We start from the raw sequence: 24,887 nt of genomic DNA on the forward strand, positions 1-24,887 counted from the left end.
TATTTTTATTTTGTACAATAAATAATTTTCTCATTTGCTATCAATACATTATAATGGTTTAAATAAATAAATATTGATTGGCGTAAGGTTTATGTTATTTTTATGTCTGTTTACTATTAATAATATTGGATATGAGCAGGTGCGTTGGTTTTGTAGTAATTTCCAGACACTTCTGACAACTGAATTTTTCAAAAAAGAAATTACTAACGTCAGTGTCAAAAAAAATCTCGCGAGAGCGAATGTAGTATACATTATTTTCTCAGTAATGTTAAATGGAATCCCCTGTATTTTATATTATTGAAAAGTAACATTACCGTACTTTAATTTTTATATAACATGCCCTATGGCCAAATTTATTAGTTTTCGAAATATTTTCATTTTTCAGAGCAAATTATTTTAGGTGTCTAAATTTATCTAAATTTTAAGTAAGCCATGACTGAATTGACAATTGACTATTACTGATTTATTAATCCGGTAATCAATGTAATCATGTAGCAAATAAAGAAATAAAAATAATTTATTAATAATACATTTTACAAAAAAAAAACACACACACAACCAAAACATTCAACATTTTTGAAACAATTAAAAACTACTTTTTTATGTAAATGTAACAAATAAAGAAAGAAAATTAGTAATAAATTTTACAAAAAAACACAAACACAACATACAACAATTTGTGAAGACAATTAAAAACTACTTTTGTATGTAAATGTAACAATGTAACAAATAAAGAACGAAAAATTATTTATCAGTAATACATTTTGCAAAAAAAATCATGTTTGATTACCTCCTATCATAACATATTTACCACGCCATAGCCACCTTTACTTAACAAGCCATGAAGTTGAAACTTGGCGACATCTATTGGTAGACCGATTAATTCTGACAGTTCTCATTTGTTTTTAAATAATTTTCACTGTATTTACAGAGAAACTGAAACATTTTACAATATTTCGTGCTCCAAATTATAAAGAACATTAAGAGGTATGTTATTAAGATGATTTTAGTTCAATATAATATATTTTTATATAAACTTGCGTGCATATAGAAATCCGTCCACTTAAAAATGTTGTCATTTTTAATGTCTCATATTTCCTAAACCTGTTGGCAGATTTAAGTGATTTTTATAATATGTTATAGCCTAATTCTTTAACAATACCTCTGTAATAATATTGTTGGTAAACAGTTAAATTTTTATGGTGTACCGGGCATTTAAAAAATACTGAAATTAAAACCCAACTATAGACTCCGGTTTTCTTAACATTCTGTTTTTTTGATTAATTTGCTTATGTTTAACAACTAGATTTGTTCTTTATCAATTCAGGGTGTTTCTAAATAAGTTCGACAAACTTTAAGGGGAAAGGAACAAAATGAAAAATTTTGACGCCTGTATTTTAAAGGTAATCATTTTTTTCGAATTCTGAGAAAACTAATAAGTATTTTTGAAAAATTGAAACGCAGAATAAAAGATTACTTTATTACCGAGGGCCAAAAGTCCCTTAGAATGAATAAAAAGTTTTTTTTAATGACATATTTGAAACTAAAAATCACACTAAATTTTCTTAGGTTTTCACCCCTGTAACTTATTAAAATAAACATAGAAGTTTCCAGGTCCTTGGTCCTAACGTAATCTTTCACTCTGCGTTTAAATTTTTGAAAAATACTTATTAGTTTTCTTAGGATTCGAAAAAAATGAATCCCGTTTATATTCTTGTTATTGGTTTTTTTTTGTATAATAAACGTTACTTACAAGGAATTACTTTTAATATTATTTTGTACAAACTTCCAATTAATAATATTTTCTTGTTCGACTCAAAAAATACTATAAATTTTACCAGAATTTGTACTTTAAAATCGTAGTTTCGAAAGCGGTAGTCCGAAAGTCAGACTACGGACGTCATCAATTGCGACGTTGCCTTTTTCTATTCATGGCTTGTAAAGTAAAGGTGGCTATGACCACGCATAAAACTATCATTGAATGAGCTACTTACTCTACGAAGCATTTGTAAATTAACACATCGAAATACACTTTGTATTCTATTTTTCATCTCATCTCTTGTTGTTGGAGGTATTTTATAAACTTCATTATTAACCTAACCCAAAAAAAAATCAGTCCAGTTTATTAAATTCTGGTGATTTGGGTGGCCAAGCTACTGGTCCATTGAAAAATAAAAATATCTCGAAAACTAATAAATTTAGACATAGGGAATGTTTTCTAAAATTTAAAGTACGGTAATGGTACTTTTCAATAGTGATATAAAATACAGGGTGTTCCATTTAAAATTACTGAGAAAATAATGTACTTGCGTTTTGACTCACCCTGTATTTGATATAAAGAAAATTAGCAGTACCAATCATTCTTGGAAATTTTGACAATACGTAAAAAAATATGGCATTAATAAACCATTGCTGTTTTGCTTATTTTTATTTATACAGGGAGTTGAACTTGTTACGATTTTCATATAAAATTGGTTATAACGTTGATTGAAATATTGATATCTCAATACCTCAATCAACGGTTATAACTATAACTTTGTAAATACCCTGTATAACATAACAAACCTTTATATTTTTGTGATGGAGCAGTTAAGAGGATTTCGAATTAAAAATAAAATATAGGGTGTTCCATTTAAAATAACATAAGTTTGGTCTGCCACTGTGTTATCGAACACCCTGTAACATTCTCACTAATTTTGTAATGTGAAGCTCAAAGGTGGCTAAAATTTTTGTTATTAACTTTTATTGCTATCTATTACTATAGCGGATCTATTGAGCTTTACCCGACTAATCACCCTGTATACTACTCACGAAATTGATCGAAGTTCAGCGAGCACGAGAATGTAGAGAGGTACTTCATGCGACTTCGCTTCGCCTCGGGCTACTTCCATTCTGTGTCAGTTTTTGCGACCGAGTCAAAGGACTCGAAGTTAGTTTCTCCCCGCGAGAATGTGTTGCTCGAAGTTAAACGAGTGTGTAGCCATGCACTTCGGACAACTTTCCCTAGTACTTCGTCGAGTAACTTCGCGAGAGTGTAAAGCTCGCTTAAAAAAACCAAATATCGGGCCCTCTCGATATGAAATAGCATGAGTAAGCAGACAGTACGACCGATGTTGTAGAAATAATTCCAGACCGTGACTTTTCACGACAAAGACAATAAATGTTGATATAGCTCTGGTCACCAAAATCATTCTGAATGCTTTTAAACTATACTCCGTCCCATCTTGACTTTATAGCATAGGGAACATAGGCAATGCAGTCATTATGAGAGTTTTAGCGCGGTGATGCCGATTTTATCAAAAAGAACTTGTAATCGAACATTAGAGAGATCAAAAATTAAAACTGTTTTAGAAAGGCAATCTACAATTTTAGGATTCATATGCGTAATAACTATAGTAGGTATATCAAATAAACTTAAACGCATACGAATTCTAAAATTGTAGATTGTCTTTCTAAAACAGTTGTAATTTATTCTCTCTAATGTTCGATTACAAATTCCTTTTGATAAAATCGGCATCACCGCGCTAAAAATTCTCATAAGGACTTCATTGCCTATGTTCCCTGTACAAGTCAAGGTGGGACGGAGTATAGATCGTTAATTATTTATATTAAAACATTACAATAGCCCCACAGTAGTGTAACAAATTTCATTGAAATCAAGTGATAGGTATACATAAAGCCGATGCAAATGTGTATACAGACGTTGATCACGATGAACTTTTATCAGAAACCTAAAAAAAACAACTAAAAATTCAAATAAACAAACGGTCTAATAAATATAAAAGTTTCATGATGTACACTGTGACACATTTTCTATTATAAAGGCTGGGACAAAGAAAAGAGTCCACCTCGATATTTGGATGTAGTTATTATATTTTAAGAAAATGCTGAAACAGGTAGATTTTATTTTTATATTGCAATTTTTTGGCATATATTTCATACTAGTAACGTCATCCATCAGAGCGTAATGATGTAATCGATGTTTTTTTTTAATGGGAATAGGAGTCGTGTGGTACCTCATTTGAACGGGTGTTCAATTTTCTATTCCGTAATATAAACATTAATATCATTATTTATACAGGGTGACCAAAAAATTTTTTTAAATTAAATTAATTGACGCCAAAAGAAGAATGTATGTAATTTATTTAACTCAAAATACATTGTACTGCTGTTAGAAAATAGAAAAAAATGTTTATTTCACACATAAACATTTCTTTTCGCTTAAATTTAATCACAAACAGCCTCCCACCTACGTCTTGACAGTTTGAACATAATTTAAGCGAAAAGCAATGTTTATTTGCCAAATAAACATTTTTTTTCTATTTTCTGACAGCAATAAAATGTATTTTGAGTTAAATAAATTACATACATTCTTCTTTTTGCGTCAATTAATTTAATTCAAAAACAGGGAGCCTCTAACAAGAGGTGAAATCGTCGATAAGAGTGCTGGCCGCGCTCTCTAACCTAAGTAAAAATTAAGACAGTTTTGGCTTCGCATTGCAACTGAATAAAAATAGTATACATTTTTATTTTATATTAGTATTACTCCCATAGAGTAACTAGGTCCATTTTCCGTTGGAACTTTACCAAGCTGTAGACGGGGTTGTGAATTGCAACTTTTTAGAATTCCCTCTTGTCTTCAATGCAGCATCCATCTGACTTTCAGTTTATAGAAGCCATGGAGGTGTCACCAGGAAAATGGTCCAAAAAAGTTTTTCAATTAAATATCTTTTAAAAATATTTTATAAATATTTTTTAGGTTGAAAAACTTAGACTTTCATTTAGCAGATGCCGCTACGCACCTACTACCTTCACGTCAGTTGCAATGGGGGGACTAATAAATGTCGAAAATTTTTACCTGAAGTAGAGATAGCAGCCTAATTCTCTGAAGAGCCTCTAACAAGAGGTGAAATCGTCGATAAGAGTGCTGGCCGCGCTCTCTAACCTAAGTAAAAATTAAGAGAGTTTTGGCTTCGCATTGCAACTTAATAAAAATGGTATTGTACATTTTTATTTTATATTAGTATTACTCCTATAGAGTAACTAGGTCCATTTTCCGTTGGAATTTTACCAAGCTGTAGACGGGGTTGTGAATTGCAACTTTTTAGAATTACCTTCCATTACCTGAAGGTAATGTACAGACGGATTTGGACAAGGTTATTGATGTTTGGAGGGCGTATTGTAAGTCTTTATACGCCAATACGGACCAGATGCCGGCGGACACCCCGTTTGTACCTGACTGCCAGACCTCCACTTTCCATTCTCCTTCAACAGAGACACACCACACTAGTTTTGAATCTGAACCTGACATACTTTTTTCCGAGGTGGAATTCGCTTTAAAAAGACTTAAGTTAAACAAAGCAGCAGGATATGATCTCATTACTGCAGACGTCTTGAAGCATCTTCCGGAATGTGGAGTGAAAATATTACATCGATTGTGTAATGAAATATGGCACACAGGCGTTTGGTCTGAGGATTGGAGAAAGACCATAATCATACCTCTTCATAAGAAAGGTTCAACAAATAATTGTAACAACTACAGGCTATTAACTCTAATATCACACGCCAGTAAGGTGATCCTCTACATACTGCAACGGCGTCTAGAAAACTTCATAAGTTGGCAAATAGCACCTGAGCAGGCTGGATTTGTAAAGGGCAGAGGTACTAGAGAACAAATCCTTAATGTAAGAAACATCATAGAAAAAGCCAGAGAATATCAGATCCCGATATTTATATGTTTCGTCGATTATACAAAGGCCTTTGATAATGTTAGATGGGACAAACTATGGAACATATTGACGACAATGGGTGTACCTAAACACTTGACTCACCTTATTAGCAAACTGTACCAAGATAACCTGGCATATATTCGAATGGACGGATACCTGTCTGACAAATGCACTTTGGAGAAGGGAGTATGCCAAGGATGCGTTTTATCTCCCTTATTATTTAACATCTATTCGGAGTTCATAATGCGCAGAGTCTTGGATGGTTGGGAGGGAGGAGTAAACCTAGGTGGTGTTAAGATATCTAACTTGCGTTTCGCAGACGACACTACACTTCTAGCCTCTACTCCAGAAGAAATTATTGAATTATTAAAAAAACTCGAGGAAGAAAGTGCTAAATTTGGACTCATGGTTAACTACAACAAAACCAAAATCATGGTTATTGATCACCAACAACAGTTTCCTGAAACCCAAACTATTGCGGGATGCGAGGTAGTCTCATCTATGATATATCTTGGAGCTCTAGTTAACAACACAGGCAGTTGTGAACCCGAAATTAGAAGACGCATTCAACTAGCAAGAGCAGCAATGAGTAAACTAAACGGGGTCTGGCGTGATCGTCACATTACTATGACAAACAAAAAGAGACTCGTTTCAACTCTGGTCTTTTCCATATTTTACTATGCATGCGAGACATGGACAGTCAAAGAATCAGATAGACGACGTATAGACGCCTTTGAAATGTGGACAAGGAGACGCCTGCTTCGAATTCCATGGACGGCTCACCGTACAAATGTCTCGGTTCTGGATGAAATTAAACCGGATCAGCGTCTCTCCAGTACCGTTTACTCTAGAATTTTAAAGTTCTTTGGTCATATCCATCAGAGTGATCACAAAATGGAGCGGTTGGTGGTCCAAGGAAGGCCTCAGACTCAACGCCAACGCGGAAGATCTCCACAGCGATGGGCGGACATTACTAAAAAGCTTCTCAACAAACAGTATACTGAGGCAATACATGTAACTGATGACCGCGACCAGTGGAGAAATATTATCAATCAAACTGTCCGAGCTGCTGAAGCCCAATTATGAACCACAACACATCTACTAAGATGTTAATGACTATGATGATGAGAATTACCTCTTGTCTTCAATGCAGCAACCATCTGACTTGCAGTTTTCAGAAGCCATGGAGTCATGGAGGTGTCACCAGGAAAATAGTCCAAAAAAGTTTTTCAATTAAACATCTTTTAAAAATATTTTATAAATATTTTTATTAGGTTGAAATCTTAGACTTTCATTTAGCAGATGCCGCTACGCACCTACTACCTTCACGTCAGTTACAATGGGGGGACTAATAAATGTCGAACATTTTTACCTGGAGTAGAGATAGCAGCCCATGCATTCTCTGAAGAGCCTCTAACAAGAGGTGAAATCGTCGATAAGAGTGCTGGCCGCGCTCTCTAACCTAAGTAAAAATTAAAACAGTTTTGGCTTCGCATTGCAACTGAATAAAAATGGTATACATTTTTATTTTATATTAGTATTACTCCTATAGAGTAACTAGGTCCATTTTCCGTTGGAACTTTACCAAGCTGTAGACGGGGTTGTGAATTGCAACTTTGTAGAATTCCCTCTTGTCTTCAATGCAGCATCCATCTGGCTTGCAATTTTTAGAAGCCATGGAGGTGTCACCAGGAAAGTGGTCCAAAAAAGTTTTTCAATTAAATATCTTTTAAAAATATTTTATAAATATTTTTATTAGGTTGAAAAACTTGACTTTCATTTAGCAGACGCCGCTACGCACCTACTACCTTCACGTCAGTTGCAATGGGGGGACTAATAAATGTCGAAAATTTTTGCCTGGAGTAGATATAGCAGCCTATGCATTCTTTGAAGAGCCTCTAACAAGAGGTGAAATCGTCGATAAGAGTGCTGGCCGCGCTCTCTAACCTAAGTAAAAATTAAGACAGTTTTGGCTTCGCATTGCAACTGAATAAAAATGGTATACATTTTTATTATATTTTCTTTTATTTAAATATTAGAATTAAATATTTTTCTTCTATTCTGTTCCATTTCTAACAAAATTTGAAAAGTATATTCACATTGTGCACATATCTTATACATGTTGGCATTTGCAGACGATATCGAGCTAATAAGAAACACCAGATTAAGGATGAAGGAGACTTTCGTCAGGTTTGAGAAGAAAGCAGAGAAGATGGGGCTCCTAATCAATGAAAATAAGACGAAATATATGTATATGAGCCGCAATATCCAAAGCAGAGACAGGATAGTTCGGAACATCACCATCAATGACTTTAACTTTGGGCGCTTTAGAAAATTTAAGTATCTTGGAACAACAATAACCGAAGACAATAATAACGGATCCCAAGAAATAAACAATAGGATACAAGCCGGCAACAGATGTGTTTATGCCCATCAACACCTTATAAAATCGAAACAACTAACAAGACATACAAAGATACAACTGTATAAAACGAACCGTAGTGACGTATGTTAGCGAAACGTAGACGATAACAAAGCCAGACAAAGAGAGACTACATGTTTGGGAAAGAAAAAGCCTAAGAAAGATCTTTGGGCCTGTTCTTGATGAAGCAGCAGGGCAATATAGAATAAAAATTAACAAAGAGCTTGAACAACTATACCCAGACGCTAACATAATAAAAGAAATAAAATCCAGAAGACTCCAATGGGCAGGACACCTCAGAAGACATTCTGCCAAAAGAACAGTAAGGCTGGGTACGGGAAGAAGTCTTAAGTGGAAGAAGATCACATAGACGCCCTCGACTAAGGTGACCAGATAATATAGCAGGAGCCCTGAAAGTTGTGGTCATGGAAAATTTGATGGAGATTGCTAAGACAAAGAGGAATGAAGACATGTTGTCGAGTCGGCTAAAAACCACGAAGGGTTGTAACGATACGGAGTAAGTACATGTCTTATACGACCCGCATTTTGTGTTACTCTATAAGAGGTACTTTTTAGCTGGTAGTACAACGTGAGTACATCGGCTTCACTGTAACACCTACCTCCTTGATTTCAAGCGAAATAAACCCATAAAAAACTTCTTACCTTCGCCTACAAGGTTGAGATTTACGGATAAAAACTTATTGTCTCCTGAGTAATGGACGGTTCTCCATTTTGTCGATTTGGAAGAGCTATCATAGTAGCTTTCTCTCTCTGTCCAAGCAGTATGCTCCCTTCCTCGGAATTTACATCTTATACCTAAAACCAATATTTAAATATGGACATAAATCAGATAATATATTTTTTTACATTCAGCTAATTTAGTTTAGTTTAGTTTCATAATTTACTTAATTTACTAAAAGTAATTTTTAGGATTCAAATGTGGTGAACGAGGAGACCATTCAATACTACCTAATCTACCAATTAATCGTCCGGGAAATGTCTGATCTAAATAACGCCGAATATTTACACCAAAATGAGCTTATAAAATCGAAACACCTAACAAGACATACATACAAAGGTACAACTGCATAAAACAATCATACGTAATAACGTCTTGTTGAAACCATATCTCAATAAAATTTTCTCCAAACTTGTTAAATTATTACTTGTTATTACATTATTGCATAATTATTACTTGTTAAATTTCCTTTTACAACAAACGTCCCCATTAACTGAGTGTCCACTATACCCTACTTTAGTTTTTGTGGACTTTGAGTCTGGTTTCCACGTATCCAGTGTGGATTTACCTCATTATAATACCTTAAGCCCTGGCGCATATTGAACCTAAGCGAGTCACAACCTGCGCTGGTGGGACCGGTGACCTGTGCAGTTATTTTTCTAGCGTGGCGCATATTGATCACAAGCTAACCCCTAACCCGACCGTCGCGGTTGGCTGTCGCCGTAACGAATAGAGACGGGCAAAATAAGTGCAAACGTGTAACGGTTACTATTGATACCGGTTCTCAGTGGTACTGAGTACAAATACTGATTACAAAATACTGATGTATCTGATCCTTGTACTGAATTGAGTAGGCAACTAAAAAACGGTAGTTTCGTACATGTAACTAGTAACGTTTTAAAAATATCTTACACGTCCCTAGTAGTCGTAGCGGTATGATTTTCGAAAACATCGAATTTGATCATAAGCGGCTGCATAAAAAGATATCTTACACTGAGTATTCTATTTCTACATACCTTTATAATAACAAGCATAAGTTAAACACTGCATTGATTGTGATTGCAAAAACGGTTCGCATGTTTTAAATAAGATTTTTGCTGATTATGTTTTTGCTAAAATATTAAATAACACAAAAAATACAATTCACAACCATCATTTAATTTTTAACGATAAACAAAAGTCTAATAAATATATGATGCCAAGTTTAAAATTGATCGATTTTGTCGATAACAGTGTCATTAATAGATATTCTTTACCATGAATCATTTTCCAATGATTGTGTGGATTTAGAAATACATACTAAACAATTTTTTGATCTGTATAAAGGAGATTATAATTATGACACATTATAGTACTCCTTATTTTTCAAATAATATGCTCTTGTAAACGCATAACTTTGATTTATTGGCTAAAGCCACACTAACTACAGAGCCGTGCGGTACATCTTTTTAATATGATGCAAGTCTTCGAAATGCCGCCTCTTAAGTATTACAGAAACTTAACTTTTATTTTTATTAAATGAACCTACACAAAATGAAGGACATCTTTTATTTTAAAAGCGTAACATACTTTATAGACCTTGATCCGGCAAACTGAAAATTTGTTAGTAGCTTAACGGTGTCTATTCGGACAAACTTTGATGTACAGTAACACTGGAACAGGGGAAGGTTTAATAGTGGAACAGTTTAAAAATTTGGAACGTCACATTACGAAAACGTCCCATGTATTTTGTCGGACAGAACAACCAATCGATTTGTTACCCTTTCATTAAACTCTCATGCAAAAATCAGACTGCTATTACTAACCAACATGATTCCTGTTATTTGACATGTTCTTCCTGTTTCACTCATTAAAATGCCCAGTTAGTGATAAACACCAGTCTAATTTTTCCATGAGAGTTTAATGAAATGGTAACAAATCAATTGGAAGTTCTGTCCGACAAAATATATGGAACGTTTTTGTAGTCTGACGTTCCAAATTTTTAACCTGTTCCACAATTAAAACTTCCCCTGTTTCAGTATTCCCGTACATCAAAGTTTGTCTGACGAGACACCGTTAAGCTATTAACACATTTTCAGCTTGCTATTAATCAACTTTTTGTTGGTACGCGGGACCCAGGCCTAGAAATACTATGTCACAAATGATGGCGTAATCCCTTTTCTATAGGTATAAAAATTTTGTAAATATCATTCATTTCTTAAATCTACACAACATTATCATTAAAAATGATCCATTATTAAAAACCGTTAAGCATATCTGTGAATATCGCATAACCCTCAAATAAAATGTGTCATCATACCGGGCTTGTTCGTGCTTAAAAATAAAATATGTAGACAAGATATAAATATATGTAATAGGTAAGCAGTTTTTGCAACGACAATCCAATCACAATCAGTGTTGTTTATAATAATAGTAATTCCGAACGAGTTCTATTAGCTTTTCTACGTCCATCTCGAAAACAAAACCGCAACTGAGAATTGAGTCACGCGTCCCACGACACCAGAAAACTGTACGCCGATGACAAACGTTCGCATGGCTAGACCTGGCACCATATTGACTGATATTAGGATGCGCAGAACTCTCTACGCAACTCGCAGGTGCCAGGTTGTGTTCGCTTAGGATCAATTTGCGCCGGGACTAAATGTAAATATCATCCTTTTGCCTCAATGCGATATATAATAGAGTAAGTAGTTTTTAAGTTATTTGCATTTAAAGGTAATGGATTCAATAAGATTATGTATTACCCATGAGTAATCTCATTGAATGTTGTTTAAATACATAATTTTATTGAATCCATTATCTTTAAACGCAAATAACTTGAAAACTACTTACTCTATCGCATTGAGACAAAAAGACGATATTTACGTAAAAAGTAACGAAGAATAAAAAAACATGCTGAAAGGATTATTAAGACAGTGGCGTATATTGTGAGGGGAAAAAGGGGGAAAAGGAAGAATATATCCCGGCTGATGCCTGCCAGGTCATGGTTTTTAGCCTTGGTGTGCTATGAATTATCACTAGACAAATAACTAGCCTTACAGGACGACCGTTAGTCGGAGGGTTCACTAGCTCTTAGACTATATTGTCTGTATCTCGGTAAGGAGGAATATTTTATTTAAGTGTTTTAGGTTAAATCTTCGTATTTTGTGCTAAGATTTCTCCAGTTACTATATGGACAATTCTTAATGAAACACCCTGTATATGTGAAATTTGAAAAGACACATTAAAGTGGAACTTTTAATAAATATTTTGCAAGTAAGGCCTACTCACCTCTAAAGCTTTCAGTAGATGTAAAATCACATACTACCCTTCCATATACAATATCACCTGGTTTGTAGGTTCCTGGATTACTAAGTATAACCCTACAGCTCATTTTCCTGAAAAGAATAAGAAAATTACGTTAATATTAGCACAAAAAGTTGAAAACATATCTTAGATGTTTAGTATTAATGGTTATTGCAGGTGTTAAATTGTGTTAAATGGGTATATTCACTGACCTTGAAAAAAATTGTAATTATAATAGAAAGGGTTCGTTACAATAATAATTATAACAATCATATAACTATTTGCAAGTATCATATTTTTCTTTCATAAAATAAAGAAGATAATTGAAATTGAGTAGAGCAATGTAAAAAGCGGCCAGTTTTCTTACTTGTAAAAAAAAACAATTCAGCTGTTTCTTGCTAAAATGCAAATGACTAGCAATGGCTTTAGGATGTTTGCAAGATAAGTATCTATGTATCTTAAGGTCCACTTTCACGTGTTAAGTAGCTTAAGCAAATAACTAAATCAAGTAACTAAATTTAGTTACTTGCATAGTATAAACACCCAATTTAGTAATACAAAGATGTAAATTAGAGCTGGAGGGTCAGATAATAGAACCAGTGATCAGGGCCTATTTTACCACTAGGCCCGTGATGCACCTGCCTCGGGTCCGTATTTTAATGGGGCCCGGAAAGACCACAAAAAAAAACATTTTTATTACAATGACAATAGTATATTAAGTATGGAGAACGGTAAGGGTTTTATACCGATCGAAGACAATTGTTTGGAGGAGGAGCGGAGCGACGACTCCAATTATTGTCTGAGATCGGTTACCCTTAACGTTCGACATGCTTATAACGTTTTTTGCACGATTGATACCATTATAAATTATAAAATTAAACATTTTCGTCATATTGACTAGTTTCATTCATTTTATCAAGATAGATACTTTGGTTGTTAGGTAGTAACTAGGGTGCATAACAACAATGGAGAATTGAGTTTTTATTTAGTTGTCAATAATTTTAAGTACAATTTTGATTATTATAAATTAAAATATGAGCGAAAGTGAATTTGAAGAAATTGAACGGGCGTGGGAAGAAGGGTGTTCCGCAATTATTCCCGAAAAATCCAAAATCCGTTATCAAAATACCTACCAAAGTTTTAAAAAATGGTGCGAAGGCAAGAATTTAAGAATCGAAGAAAATACTCTATTGGCATATTTCGTTCAGACATATGCAGTTGTGTGTAAATACGTAGGATGTAAAAGACGTGAGTAGCGATAAATACGTTTATTGATATAGACGAACACAAGGATATATTTCAATCCCGGGAGAACCGCCGAACACTGTAACTGATAATTGATACGCGATTAGCTGAAGACTGAATGAGAACTCTCTTTCTAGGCCCAAGAGCCTAGTTTTATAGAAGCTTAAATTGGGTCATAGGTGACGCTAGTCCCCCGTGATTTGTATATCTAATTAAGGTAAATAATTCTACTTTTGTCAGCAGTTTCGTGACATTTCCAAATTATATTGTTGATAATTGACCAATTTGTATCTAAACTAATTAATCTACGTGCGTGAATATAAAATAAATAAATTCGTGCGGTCTACTGGGTGATAAAATAATTCTGTTCAATATCGAATATGAATTCTGAATATTTATTATTGGACATACTGCCCGCCGGAAGCTGTCCCAAGTATCAGTGTTCGAGGTTTACAAGTATAACATAAATATAAAATATAACAACCATATCTCCAATATGACAACATACATAATTTATTAATAAGTAGTTTAAGAATAATCAATATTTTTCCAACTGTTAACTTAGCTTTCACCGTCCGACTCTATATTTAGATCAAAATTGGGACTACTAGATGAAAAAGTGTTGAGGGGGATGTCGGCTTTGGAAGTCGACGGGGAGGCGTCTTTCCGGTTACGAGCTAAAGAAGTTACCTCGTGGTCGGGTGTCTGCCTAAGTGCTTTGCCTGAGCGACATTTTCGTATACCAGGACAGTATCTCCACAATATGAGCAGACCAATCACCACAATCGAAGTAATGACCCCGGTGGCCGTTAAATAAGTCCAATGTGACTCATGTATCTTTCGCCAGGGCGTATGCGCTACTTCTTGCTCCAGACTTTCTTCGTCCAATAGTATAGTACGGAATTCATCGCCTTGTGTGTTAATGTGTGTGGGTTGAATCGTATTTAACAGATGTCTTGGCATCGTCAGCAACTGCGCTACAGGAGTGATCGGAGTCTTCAGGTAGCTGGTTATCGCTGTCTCCACCCCGCTGCTAGTGGGGAGTAATGTAATGTTTTTCGTTTGGGCGATGCATCGGGGCGAGAGTTTCAGAAATGAGACTCGCTCCAGAACTCTTTCGTTCCGATTTCCATCACAGATAATGGACAGGTGTATCGGAATCGGTGTGATTATTAACCAAAGGTTGGGTGTACCCATCTTACTCCACTGAGCTTGATGTATTGCCCGGGTAACCACTGGACATGTGCTATTCTTAGATCGCTCATAAATTTCTTCCAGTATACAGTTTGGTTTGGTATCCATGTTCATTACGGCCGTTGGAGAGCACGCTATCTGTGCCCGTGCCAGCTGTAAGCATCTTGCTTTATCTTCTGCGGTCAATTCGAAGTAGTGGAGAGTGTTATAATCTACAATCAGTAGATTTCTTGGGGCGACAAACGAATGCAACACTGACCCCTCGACCTTAAGTGGTATCGCGGTGATCTTGAGCATGCTGTAATTATTTCTCCCTGTCACTATGAAGTAGCCGATGACCTTTATATACTTGTCGTCATGGCTGACCTCTGTTTCTATAATGGGTTGTCGTATTTCCACTCCTTGTGGTAGTATCTTCCCCGCTCTTTATATTAACTTGGTTATTTGACCCGGCTTTATTATATCAACGAAATGGCCGTGGTTGTAGTGCAGGTTTAATATTCCCTCGTAAAATTGAATATATTCGTTTATGAACTCCGTAACTTGTAATGCTATGGTTTGTATTCGTAACGTGCTATATTCGGTTTCTAGTCTTAATGCTTTGTCTTCTACTTCATTGAGTCCTTTTGATATTTCTTGTAGGCCTGTGAATAGTGCCTTGTTAAACTTGTTCATCTGTTCATTTATCCTCATCTCCGTGTGGTTTATTGACGTTATTGTCTCTAACATTATCTTTGCCTGATGCTGTGACCCCTTTATTAATTCTCTCTGGTTTTTGTCTAGTGTCTCAATGTCACTATAGGCTTCGTCGTTCACTCCAAATATGGAGGTTAATATTGTGCCTAATATTCCTCTTTTTTCTCTTCCTTTTATTTCTACTGTCAACGCTTCACTTATTGACTCCGCCTTCCTTTGTCCTTCCTCTAACTTCCCTATTATCTCCTTACAATTTACGATTTTTGTCTCTTGGCACAGATCCCGTATGCCTTGTATCATACTTCCGATCAGTTGATGCTCCTTTTGAACTCTTCCTTTTTCGATTAGCACTTTTATTCGGAATGTTCCTCGATCTATGTAAACCTCTCCAAGGTCTTCAGTAAATAACCCTGGTTCCGGATTATATATTTTATATAGTTCTGCATTCATGGGTTTCAATAGTGTTAAAAACATTATTGCGATTAATATTTTCTTCCATCTTGATCCTGATGAATTCTTTGGTTTTTCCTGTTTCTCTTCTTCTAATTTTATCAGCTTATGTATAGGTCTTTTTGTTATTTTCCCGTTTGCCTTTCTCACTGACACTACTCTGGTTAATCCCTCCGCTCCAGGGTGTGTTTCTATTACCCTTGCTAGTGGCCATCTACCTGGAGGTGTATCCTCTTCCTTAATTATGACTATTTCTTCTTTTTTTATGTTTGGGTGTGTTTTATGCCATTTATTCTTTTGTTGTAACTGTTGCAGGTACTCTTGCCTCCAAATCTTCCAAAAATCCCTTTTTATTTTTTCCAATATTCGCCACCTTGCTGGCATCTTCAAGTACGTCGTGAGCTCTTCTTCCCGATTCGGTGATACAATTTCTTTCCCTATAAGGAAGTGAGCTGGTGTGATTGCTATTTTTCCTTCTGGGTCTTCTGATGATTCACATAATGGTCTCGAATTCATACAGGCTTCTATTTGTGTTAGCACCGTACTCAGTTCTTCATATGTCAGTACTGTTTCCCCTATGATTCTTTTCAGATGATATTTCATTATTCGCACGGCGCTTTCCCACAATCCTCCGAAGTGTGGCGCATATGCAGGTATGACGTGCCACTGGGTGCCTAGTGCAATTAATCCTTGTTTTATCTCGTCCTCTAGGTTTTGATTTTCTTTTTTTAGTAAGTTTGCCGTTCCTACGAATGTGGTTCCGTTATCACTGTAAATGTTGACGCACTGTCCTCTGCGTGCCGTAAATCTTTTGAACGCCGCAATAAATGCATCTGTAGACATATCACTTACTACCTCAAGATGTACTGCCTTTGTTGACAGACACACAAATACTGCAATGTATCCTTTATAACTCCTTTGTCCTCTGCCTTTCGTAGTACTTATTTTTATCGGCCCGGCGTAATCTATCCCTGTATTCGTGAATGGATGACTCGGGTTCACTCTGTCCTCCGGCAGGTCTCCCATTAACTGTTGTGCTACTTGTCCTTTATACCTCCTACACTTTATACATTTAGTTAACTGACTTTTCACGGTTCTTCTTCCGTTTATTATCCAATATTTCCTCTTTATGTATTGTAATGTCTGTTGTAGTCCGCTATGTAGATTTTTTGTATGACTGTCCGATATAATTAACTTTGTTAATGCGCTGTCCTTAGGTAAAATTATAGGATGTTTTTCCGCGTACTGTAGCTTCGTGTGCCTTAGCCTTCCGGTGACTCTTAGAATCCCTTGTTTATCCAGGAACGGTACCAATGATGCTAATTTGTTCTTCCTGTCTAGTTGCTGTTTCTTTTCCAGTTTATTTATTTCTAGCTTGAAGTTGTTAATTTGTGTGAGTTTTATCACTTTTAACAATGTTTCCTCTAATTCTCGGACTGTAAGTTGTCCTTGAGTTTTGTCCTTCTTTCTGCAGTTGTTTGCAAATCTCATACAATATGATACCACTCTTCTCATTTTTTCTAAATTCGAGAATCTCTCGCATATGTCTTCCTTTATCGTTACCATGTGCGTCGTTACTTTCGTTTTGACTTCCTCCTCATTTGTTTCAGGTATATCCTCTGCCGGTAACCTCAGTGCTTTTTTACTCGTTAGCCAAGTTGGTCCTTTCCACCATAACTCTGCTTCTAATAACTCTGAAGCGGTACTTCCACGTGAGAGGATGTCCGCTGGGTTTTCTTTCGTATCCACTTTATGCCAATTTTCTGGCGCTATAACTCCTTTTATCTCCTCTACTCTGTTGGTGACGAACATTTTCCATCTTTTTGATGATCCCTTTATCCAAGCCAGGGTTATTGTTGAGTCCGACCATGCATATATTGCCATGTTCTCCCTGTTCAATGCTTGTAGGGTTTTCTTCATTAAATTTGCTAATAGTACCGCGGCACACAATTCCAATCTTGGTAATGTCGTTTTCCCTTTCAATGGTGCGACTTTAGATTTTGCTATCAATAGATTTGTTTTAATTTCCGGGTCTAATACCCTAGAATAAATAACCGCTCCATATCCTTTCAGAGACGCATCTGCGAATCCATGTAGTTCTACTCTGTTTGTTTTATTTAAATTGTTCCACCTGGATAATGTTATTCTCTCAAGATTTATTAATTGTGCCTGATATGCTTTCCACAGGCTTTGTTGCGCGCTAGTTAATTCTTTGTCCCAACTGGTCTTTTGCTCCCAAAGTTCTTGTATGAACATTTTCGCCTGAATTACTACTGGTGCTATCCATCCTAATGGGTCATATAGTTTTGCTACTTCTGACAGTATGTGTCTTTTCGTTATTTTCTTTGTCGTCGTTATTTCTATCTTGAATCTGATTGTATCTTCTTTGGGTGACCAATGTATTCCTAACGTCTTTCGTATTTCTTCTTGCTTGAATGCTTTTGAGTCTACATTCCTCATTTCTTCCGGTACGTTTTCCATTATTTTTTCTTCGTTGCTCAACCATTTTCTATGTGTAAATCCACCTTTCTTAAAAATTTGTATTAGTTCCTTTTGGGCTGCTTCTGCCTCTTTTAACGTCTCCGCTCCTCCTAATATATCGTCTACATACATATTTTCTTTTATTATTTTCGCTGCTGTAGGGAAATTCCCTCCTTCATCCTCTTGTAACTGTTGTATTGTTCTTAATGCTAAAAATGGTGCTGCGGCCGTGCCGTATGTCACCGTCTTCAATTTATATTCTTGCACTGGATCCTTTGTGTTCTTTCTCCAGAGTATTTTTTGATACATTTGGTCTTCTTCTGCCATTCTGATCTGTCTAAACATTTTCTCCAGATCCGCTGAGTATGCTACCTTATGGGATCTCCATCTCAATAGTATATCTGTCAAATCCTGTTGTAATTTTGGCCCCGTGTGCATAATATCATTTAGGCTTACTGTTGATGAGCTTTTACTTGATGCATCAAACACGGCTCTTATTTTTGTTGTAGTGCTGTCCTCCTTTCTCACTGGATGATGAGGTAGGTAGTAACCTCCTCCCTGGACTTCCGCTATTGCCATATGACCTTGGTTTTCATAATCTTCCATGAATTGTCTGTAATTCGTTTCTAACTGTTTGTCTTTTGTGAACGTCCTTTCAAGTTGCATCAATCTGGCGAATGCCTGCTGCTTAGATTCTCCTAACTTTGTGACGTCTTCCTTAAACGGAATTCTCACTTCGTATCTACCTTCTTCATTTCTTTTTACTGTCTGACGATACATTTCTTCACATTCTTGCTCTTCTACTGATAAACTTGTTTCTTGATTCACTTCTTCTAATTCCCAGAATTTCTTTATTTGTATGTCCATTTTTTGTCTGGATATCATACAGCATACTTCTGCTTTAGTAGTCTCCCTTTCTTTCGCTATCCCCGAAATTATCCATCCTAGTTTGGTGTTTTGACTTAGTAGTCCATTACTTCTTCTGTGCATCCCTTCTGTCAATATGTAACTATATTCTTTTACTCCTAGCAATAAGTCTATTTTTCCTACCCTGTAGTATCTTGGGTCTGCCAGTAGCACATTCTTCTCGTTGTAATCCTGTAGGACTATGTCCTGTTCCGGTAAATCCCTTGTTATTTTCGGTAGTACCAGTGCCTCTATTTCCATCTCGAAGTCACTTTGGTAATGATTTCCGATCAATAGTTTCATACTCCAGTTGGCTGTCTTTTCCCCTGACGAGCCTATTCCGGATATGGTCGCCTGTATTGGCTGCCTTTTTGTTCCTAGCGCCGTCGCCGCTTGTTCCGTTATAAATGCACATTGTGACTCTTGGTCGATCAATGCTCTCATTATGTGAGGCTCTCCATTCGCATCCCTTATGCGTACCACTGCTGTGGCTAGTAATGCTTCACCTTCCTTATTGCTTGCACAGTTAACTGAGTTCTGTCCTCTTTGCTGTGTGTTGTTGTTTCTTTGCCCATTGTTCCCTTGCGTATTGTCTCGTCTTCCGTTATTTTGTTCTCTGGCGTTGTTGGAATAATTATTTCCTCCTCTGTACCTGTCCGATTGGTACCCGTTTCTTCTACTGTTTGATTCTCTTCCATTTCTTTCCTGTATTTGTTCTCCTCTTGTTTCATTTGTGTTTCTTCTGTTGCCTGTGTTTCCTGTTTCATAATGCAACGTTTGGTGGTGGTCTCCGCCACAGTGTTTGCACCTAACCTGTGAAAAGCATTGTTTCTCCTTCTTATGTGCTAGACAATTCGCACACCATTCTTTTTCTCGTATTATCCTGTTCCGGTCTTTTACCTTGAGTTCCAGAAATTCTCTGCAGTATGGTACTCCGTGATCTCCGTTGCATATCACGCAACCCATTCTTGTTTTCTTACCCGTTCCTCCTTGTTTCTCTTGTCTCTTTTCTGACTCCAGCAGTTCCAGTGTTTGGAATCGTCGCTGTAGAAACGTTTGTGTTGACTTGAACGTCGGTATCTCTCTACTGTCTCCGCTGTGGTTTTCGTATAGTCTCCTTGTCTCATTGTCCCATTTTGTTATGCTAATTCGCGCTATCAATGGGCTCCACGCTTCCGTGTCTGTTCCCAACCCTCCTATGGCTTCCAGGCACTCATGGAAGGTGTCATGTAGTGATTTCAGTGCTCTAGCGGAAGAATCCTTTACTTCCTGTGCTAGTAACATCCTGTCTATTAGTTTAAACAGTATCATCCTCGGATTCTCATATCTTTCCTTTAACATGTTCCATGCCACTTCGCAAGTGCAAGTGGATATGTGCAAGTGTTGTATCATCCTGTGGGCTTCCCCTCTTACTTGTGTTTTGAGGTACTGCATCTTCTCTGCTCTCGACAACTGTTCGTTTTCATGTATTACCTTTGTAAACAGATCGTGGAAAGTTCTCCACGTTTCATATCTTCCTTCATACACAGGGATTTTTACCTGCGGTAATGTTACTCCCTCTCTTCTCTGTGTGCTGTCTGGTCGTTGCATTGCAGGCCGCATTTTCTTTATCGTTTCCCTGACCTTCCTCCTTAGCTGATCTATCCTCTCTACTTCGTCACTGTCTATAACGTCTAGCTCATCATTTACTGTTGCTTCTATGATGAGTGTGTTTATTTTCTCCATGTGTTCTTTCAATTCTGCTTGCAGTTCTTCATCGTACTGCAACTCCTGTTCATATTCTTGTAATAATTCCTCGATTTTTTGTTTTCTTATTTGTATCTCCTTTCCTTTTGTTGTCTTTCCTCTTTTCAATATTCTTCCATATTCTTCCAATAGAGTTTTTCCCTCAATATATGTCTTAAAAACCTGCTCGTAGTATTTTGTTTCGAAGTACTTGTCTTTCGTTACTCCGCTATCTACTAATTTCTCGTGGTTATGCCCAAACCTTGTCCAATAATCCTCTAATCTATCCTGACGCTCTTTAATGTATTGTTGATTCTTGCGAGATCCAGGGTCTCTCTTAAGAGACGACACCTGTTTAGAAATCTCTCCTCCAAGCTCAGCTTGCTTGTTCTGTAACGCTTCCATGTTTAAATCCACGTACTTTCTATTTTATGCAGTAATAAATGTTTTTACCGTATTTTTTCGTAACTATTTATATTTTCAATTTACTGTGATTCACCTTTTGCTGAATCGTAAATAGTAATTCTGTAGACCTTGCTGAGGTTTGCTTATTTATCTGTAGGTCAGTGTTATATGTGGGTTAATGTCAATCAAAGTATTATGTTGCACAGTTATAAATAGAATAATAAGAATACAACCTCTGTATTACGATGAGTATTTAAAATAATGCGATCTAAAATTATGTAAATGAAATACCAAGCACTATGAATTATTAGGGTATAATGTTTTTTTCTTTATCAACTTGTAACATAAAGAAATAGGTAGGTAGTAAATATTTGTAGGGCTAACCGTTTATTATTATTATATAGTCAAAGTATAGTTAATATATAAGGCAAATATAGTTAGAATCAATAAATAAATATAGGCAAATATAGTTAACAAAAATAAAAGAGTAAATAGTTAGTAAATATTTAAATTTATTTGAATGGCAACTATTGTATAGAATGCACTAAAATTTTTGTAAATATGTATAGGTCGAATAATTCGGTTTAAAATTGGAAAGAATATTGCGTTATACGATACGAAATAGTTGGAAAAATGTTAATTTGTTCAAAAACTTACGGTTTTTTTCTTTTTTATGTTTCTGGACTGGCTCTGCATGCGCACCTGGATATGCCCTCTGACCTGCAGTTTTCTTTCTGGATCTGCAGTAACTCTTCTGGGTACGGCTTCTGGCCTGTAGTTTTCTGGATACGGCTTCTGGCCTGTAGTTTTCTGGTTACGGCTTCTGACCTGTAGTTTTCTGGATACGGCTTCTGACCTGTATTTTTCTGGTTACGGCTTCTGGCCTGTAGTTTTCTGGATACGGCTTCTGACCTGTATTTTTCTGGTTACGGCTTCTGACCGTTATTTTTCTGGATACGGCTTCTGACCTGTATTTTTCTGGTTACGGCTTCTGACCGTTATTTTTCTGGATACGGCTTCTGACCTGTAGTTTTCTGGATACGGCTTCTGGCCTGTAGTTTTCTGGTTACGGCTTCTGACCGTTATTTTTCTGGATACGGCTTCTGACCTGTATTTTTCTGGTTACGGCTTCTGACCGTTATTTTTCTGGATACGGCTTCTGACCTGTATTTTTCTGGTTACGGCTTCTGACCGTTATTTTTCTGGATACGGCTTCTGACCTGTAGTTTTCTGGATACGGCTTCTGACCTGTATTTTTCTGGTTACGGCTTCTGCTTCGCTCTGGTTCTGTTCTCCCGGGCCTAGTGTCGTCTATTTGCTACTGATTTCGATTGGTGTGGACTGTACTTGTAGGCCTCCTTTTTTTCTCGATAAGGACCATGTGTAATTACGTAGGATGTAAAAGACGTGAGTAGCGATAAATACGTTTATTGATATAGACGAACACAAGGATATATTTCAATCCCGGGAGAACCGCCGAACACTGTAACTGATAATTGATACGCGATTAGCTGAAGACTGAATGAGAACTCTCTTTCTAGGCCCAAGAGCCTAGTTTTATAGAAGCTTAAATTGGGTCATAGGTGACGCTAGTCCCCCGTGATTTGTATATCTAATTAAGGTAAATAATTCTACTTTTGTCAGCAGTTTCGTGACATTTCCAAATTATATTGTTGATAATTGACCAATTTGTATCTAAACTAATTAATCTACCTGCGTGAATATAAAATAAATAAATTCGTGCGGTCTACTGGGTGATAAAATAATTCTGTTCAATATCGAATATGAATTCTGAATATTTATTATTGGACAAGTTGAAAGCTCCTGGAAGCCTCTGGGCAGAATATTCAATGATTAAATCCACTGTTTTTCTTTATGATGGCATTGATATTTCCAAGTTTTCAACTTTGATCGCGTATTTGAAGAGAAAAAATGTTGGCTATAGGCCTAAGAAAGCGAGCATTTTTACACTGGAGCAATTTGAAAAATTTCTGATGGAAGCACCGGATGAAGAATTTCTAGTTCACAAGGTAATATAAGCTAGTTTAGGTAAAAGAAATACTCTAATGAAGATTTTTTCATAATTTGAAGGTCGCAATGATATTGGGAATATCTGGTGCCTGTAGAAGAGAAGAATTATATAATATTACTATGAATGACATCCAACAAACCGATGGTTTAATGATTGTAAAAGTACCCAATACAAAAACGAACATCCAGCGTACTTTTACAGTCGTTAATAAACCAGACGATAAAATTCCATATTTAAAAATTCTGCAAAAGTATATAAAACTTCGTCCATTACAAGTAAAATCAAATCATTTGTTCTTAAGATACGCCAAAGGAAAATGTTGTGCTCAAGTAATAGGGAAAGGGACAATCGGGGGCTGGCCTTCTCAAATTGCCAAATTCTTAAATTTGCCTATGTTAGAATATATTCAACTATAAATTATGGTATTCTTATTAGTGTTAAAATGGACATATGCAGTCTAAGTGGGCGGGCTGATTCCCCGAACCTTTTAGGTCGAAAGCTCTTACATAGGATTGCATGAAAGTATGGTGTTACAAGACATATGGATGTGAGAGCGATTTTAGTAGTTTTTGTGTTTGATATTTTTATAGTAGTCTCGAAGTATACGTTGTAGAAGACACATCTTAATTTCTTTGTTTGTATATTATTATAATACGGTTCGGTTATAAAATAAATAGTTTGTTTAGTACTATTTGTACCTTTTATTATCTACTATTTCTAATAGGTTCTGGGCTCAGTTACGTTTTAGCTCACCTGTATTAAGATAATAATTAAAAGTGTACAGTCGCGAAGTTTTCGTGGTGAATAACCGAAATACAGAATGGCGGAAAGTGCGAAATATAACGTCGAAAAGTTGAACGGCAAGAACTATCAATCCTGGAGTTATTTAGTGAAAATGTTACTCATCAATGCTGATCTATGGGAAATAGTTTCGAGTGAGTTACCATTAGAAGCAGATCGAAGCAATTCTTGGAAAAAACAAAATGATAAGGCTTTGTCAACTATAGCCTTACTTGTTGACGTTAATCAATTAGTGCATATCCGGAACAAGGAATTCGCGCGCGATGCGTAAGGGAGTATCATCAGAAATCAAGTTTGTCTAGTATGGTGTTTTTGTTAAAGCAAATCTGTAGGCTATCGCTAGAGGATAATGGTGATATGGAAGCACACATTAGTTTATTCCTAGAATAGAATCGTTGAATAAACTGGCCGCCTTAGGGACGGAAATTAAGGACAGGTTCTCAGCAGGAATTTGCTGGGAAGTCTTCCAGACTCATACAGTTTTTTGATTACAGCGCTGGAAAGTAGGCCGTCGAGTGAATTTACTCTAGAATTTGTTACGAGTAAATTAATAGATGAGTACAGGAGACGTCAGGGAGCTTTGGGAAGAAATCAGGAGGAGTCGGTGATGAAGTCAGTATACGAGGGTAACAAAAATAATGGTACTGCAAGGGCAGAAGCAAGGCAGTGTTATTTTTGTAACCGGAAGGGCCATTTTAAACGAGATTGCTTTAAGTACAAAGCGTTTAAAAAGGAAAAGGCCAATAAAGTCACTGAAGGTACTGATGATGCATGTTT

General features: G+C 36.2%; 1 protein-coding gene across 1 annotated transcript in view; it reads right to left on the reverse strand.

The window, feature by feature from the left end:
- Positions 1-24,887, reverse strand: part of LOC114334669 (arrestin domain-containing protein 3-like) — a 121,129-nt gene that overhangs the window by 91,878 nt on the left and 4,364 nt on the right. Inside the window, exons 2-3 of the mRNA XM_050645327.1 lie at positions 12,161-12,267; positions 8,815-8,967 (exon numbers count right to left, since the gene is read on the reverse strand). Of these exons, the coding sequence (XP_050501284.1) occupies positions 8,815-8,967; positions 12,161-12,263 (256 nt within the window). The 5' untranslated portion in view covers positions 12,264-12,267. The remainder of the gene's footprint in view (positions 1-8,814; positions 8,968-12,160; positions 12,268-24,887) is intronic.

Source organism: Diabrotica virgifera, chromosome 3, assembly GCF_917563875.1.
Source record: "Diabrotica virgifera virgifera chromosome 3, PGI_DIABVI_V3a".
In the NCBI taxonomy this organism is placed as follows: domain Eukaryota; kingdom Metazoa; phylum Arthropoda; class Insecta; order Coleoptera; family Chrysomelidae; genus Diabrotica; species Diabrotica virgifera.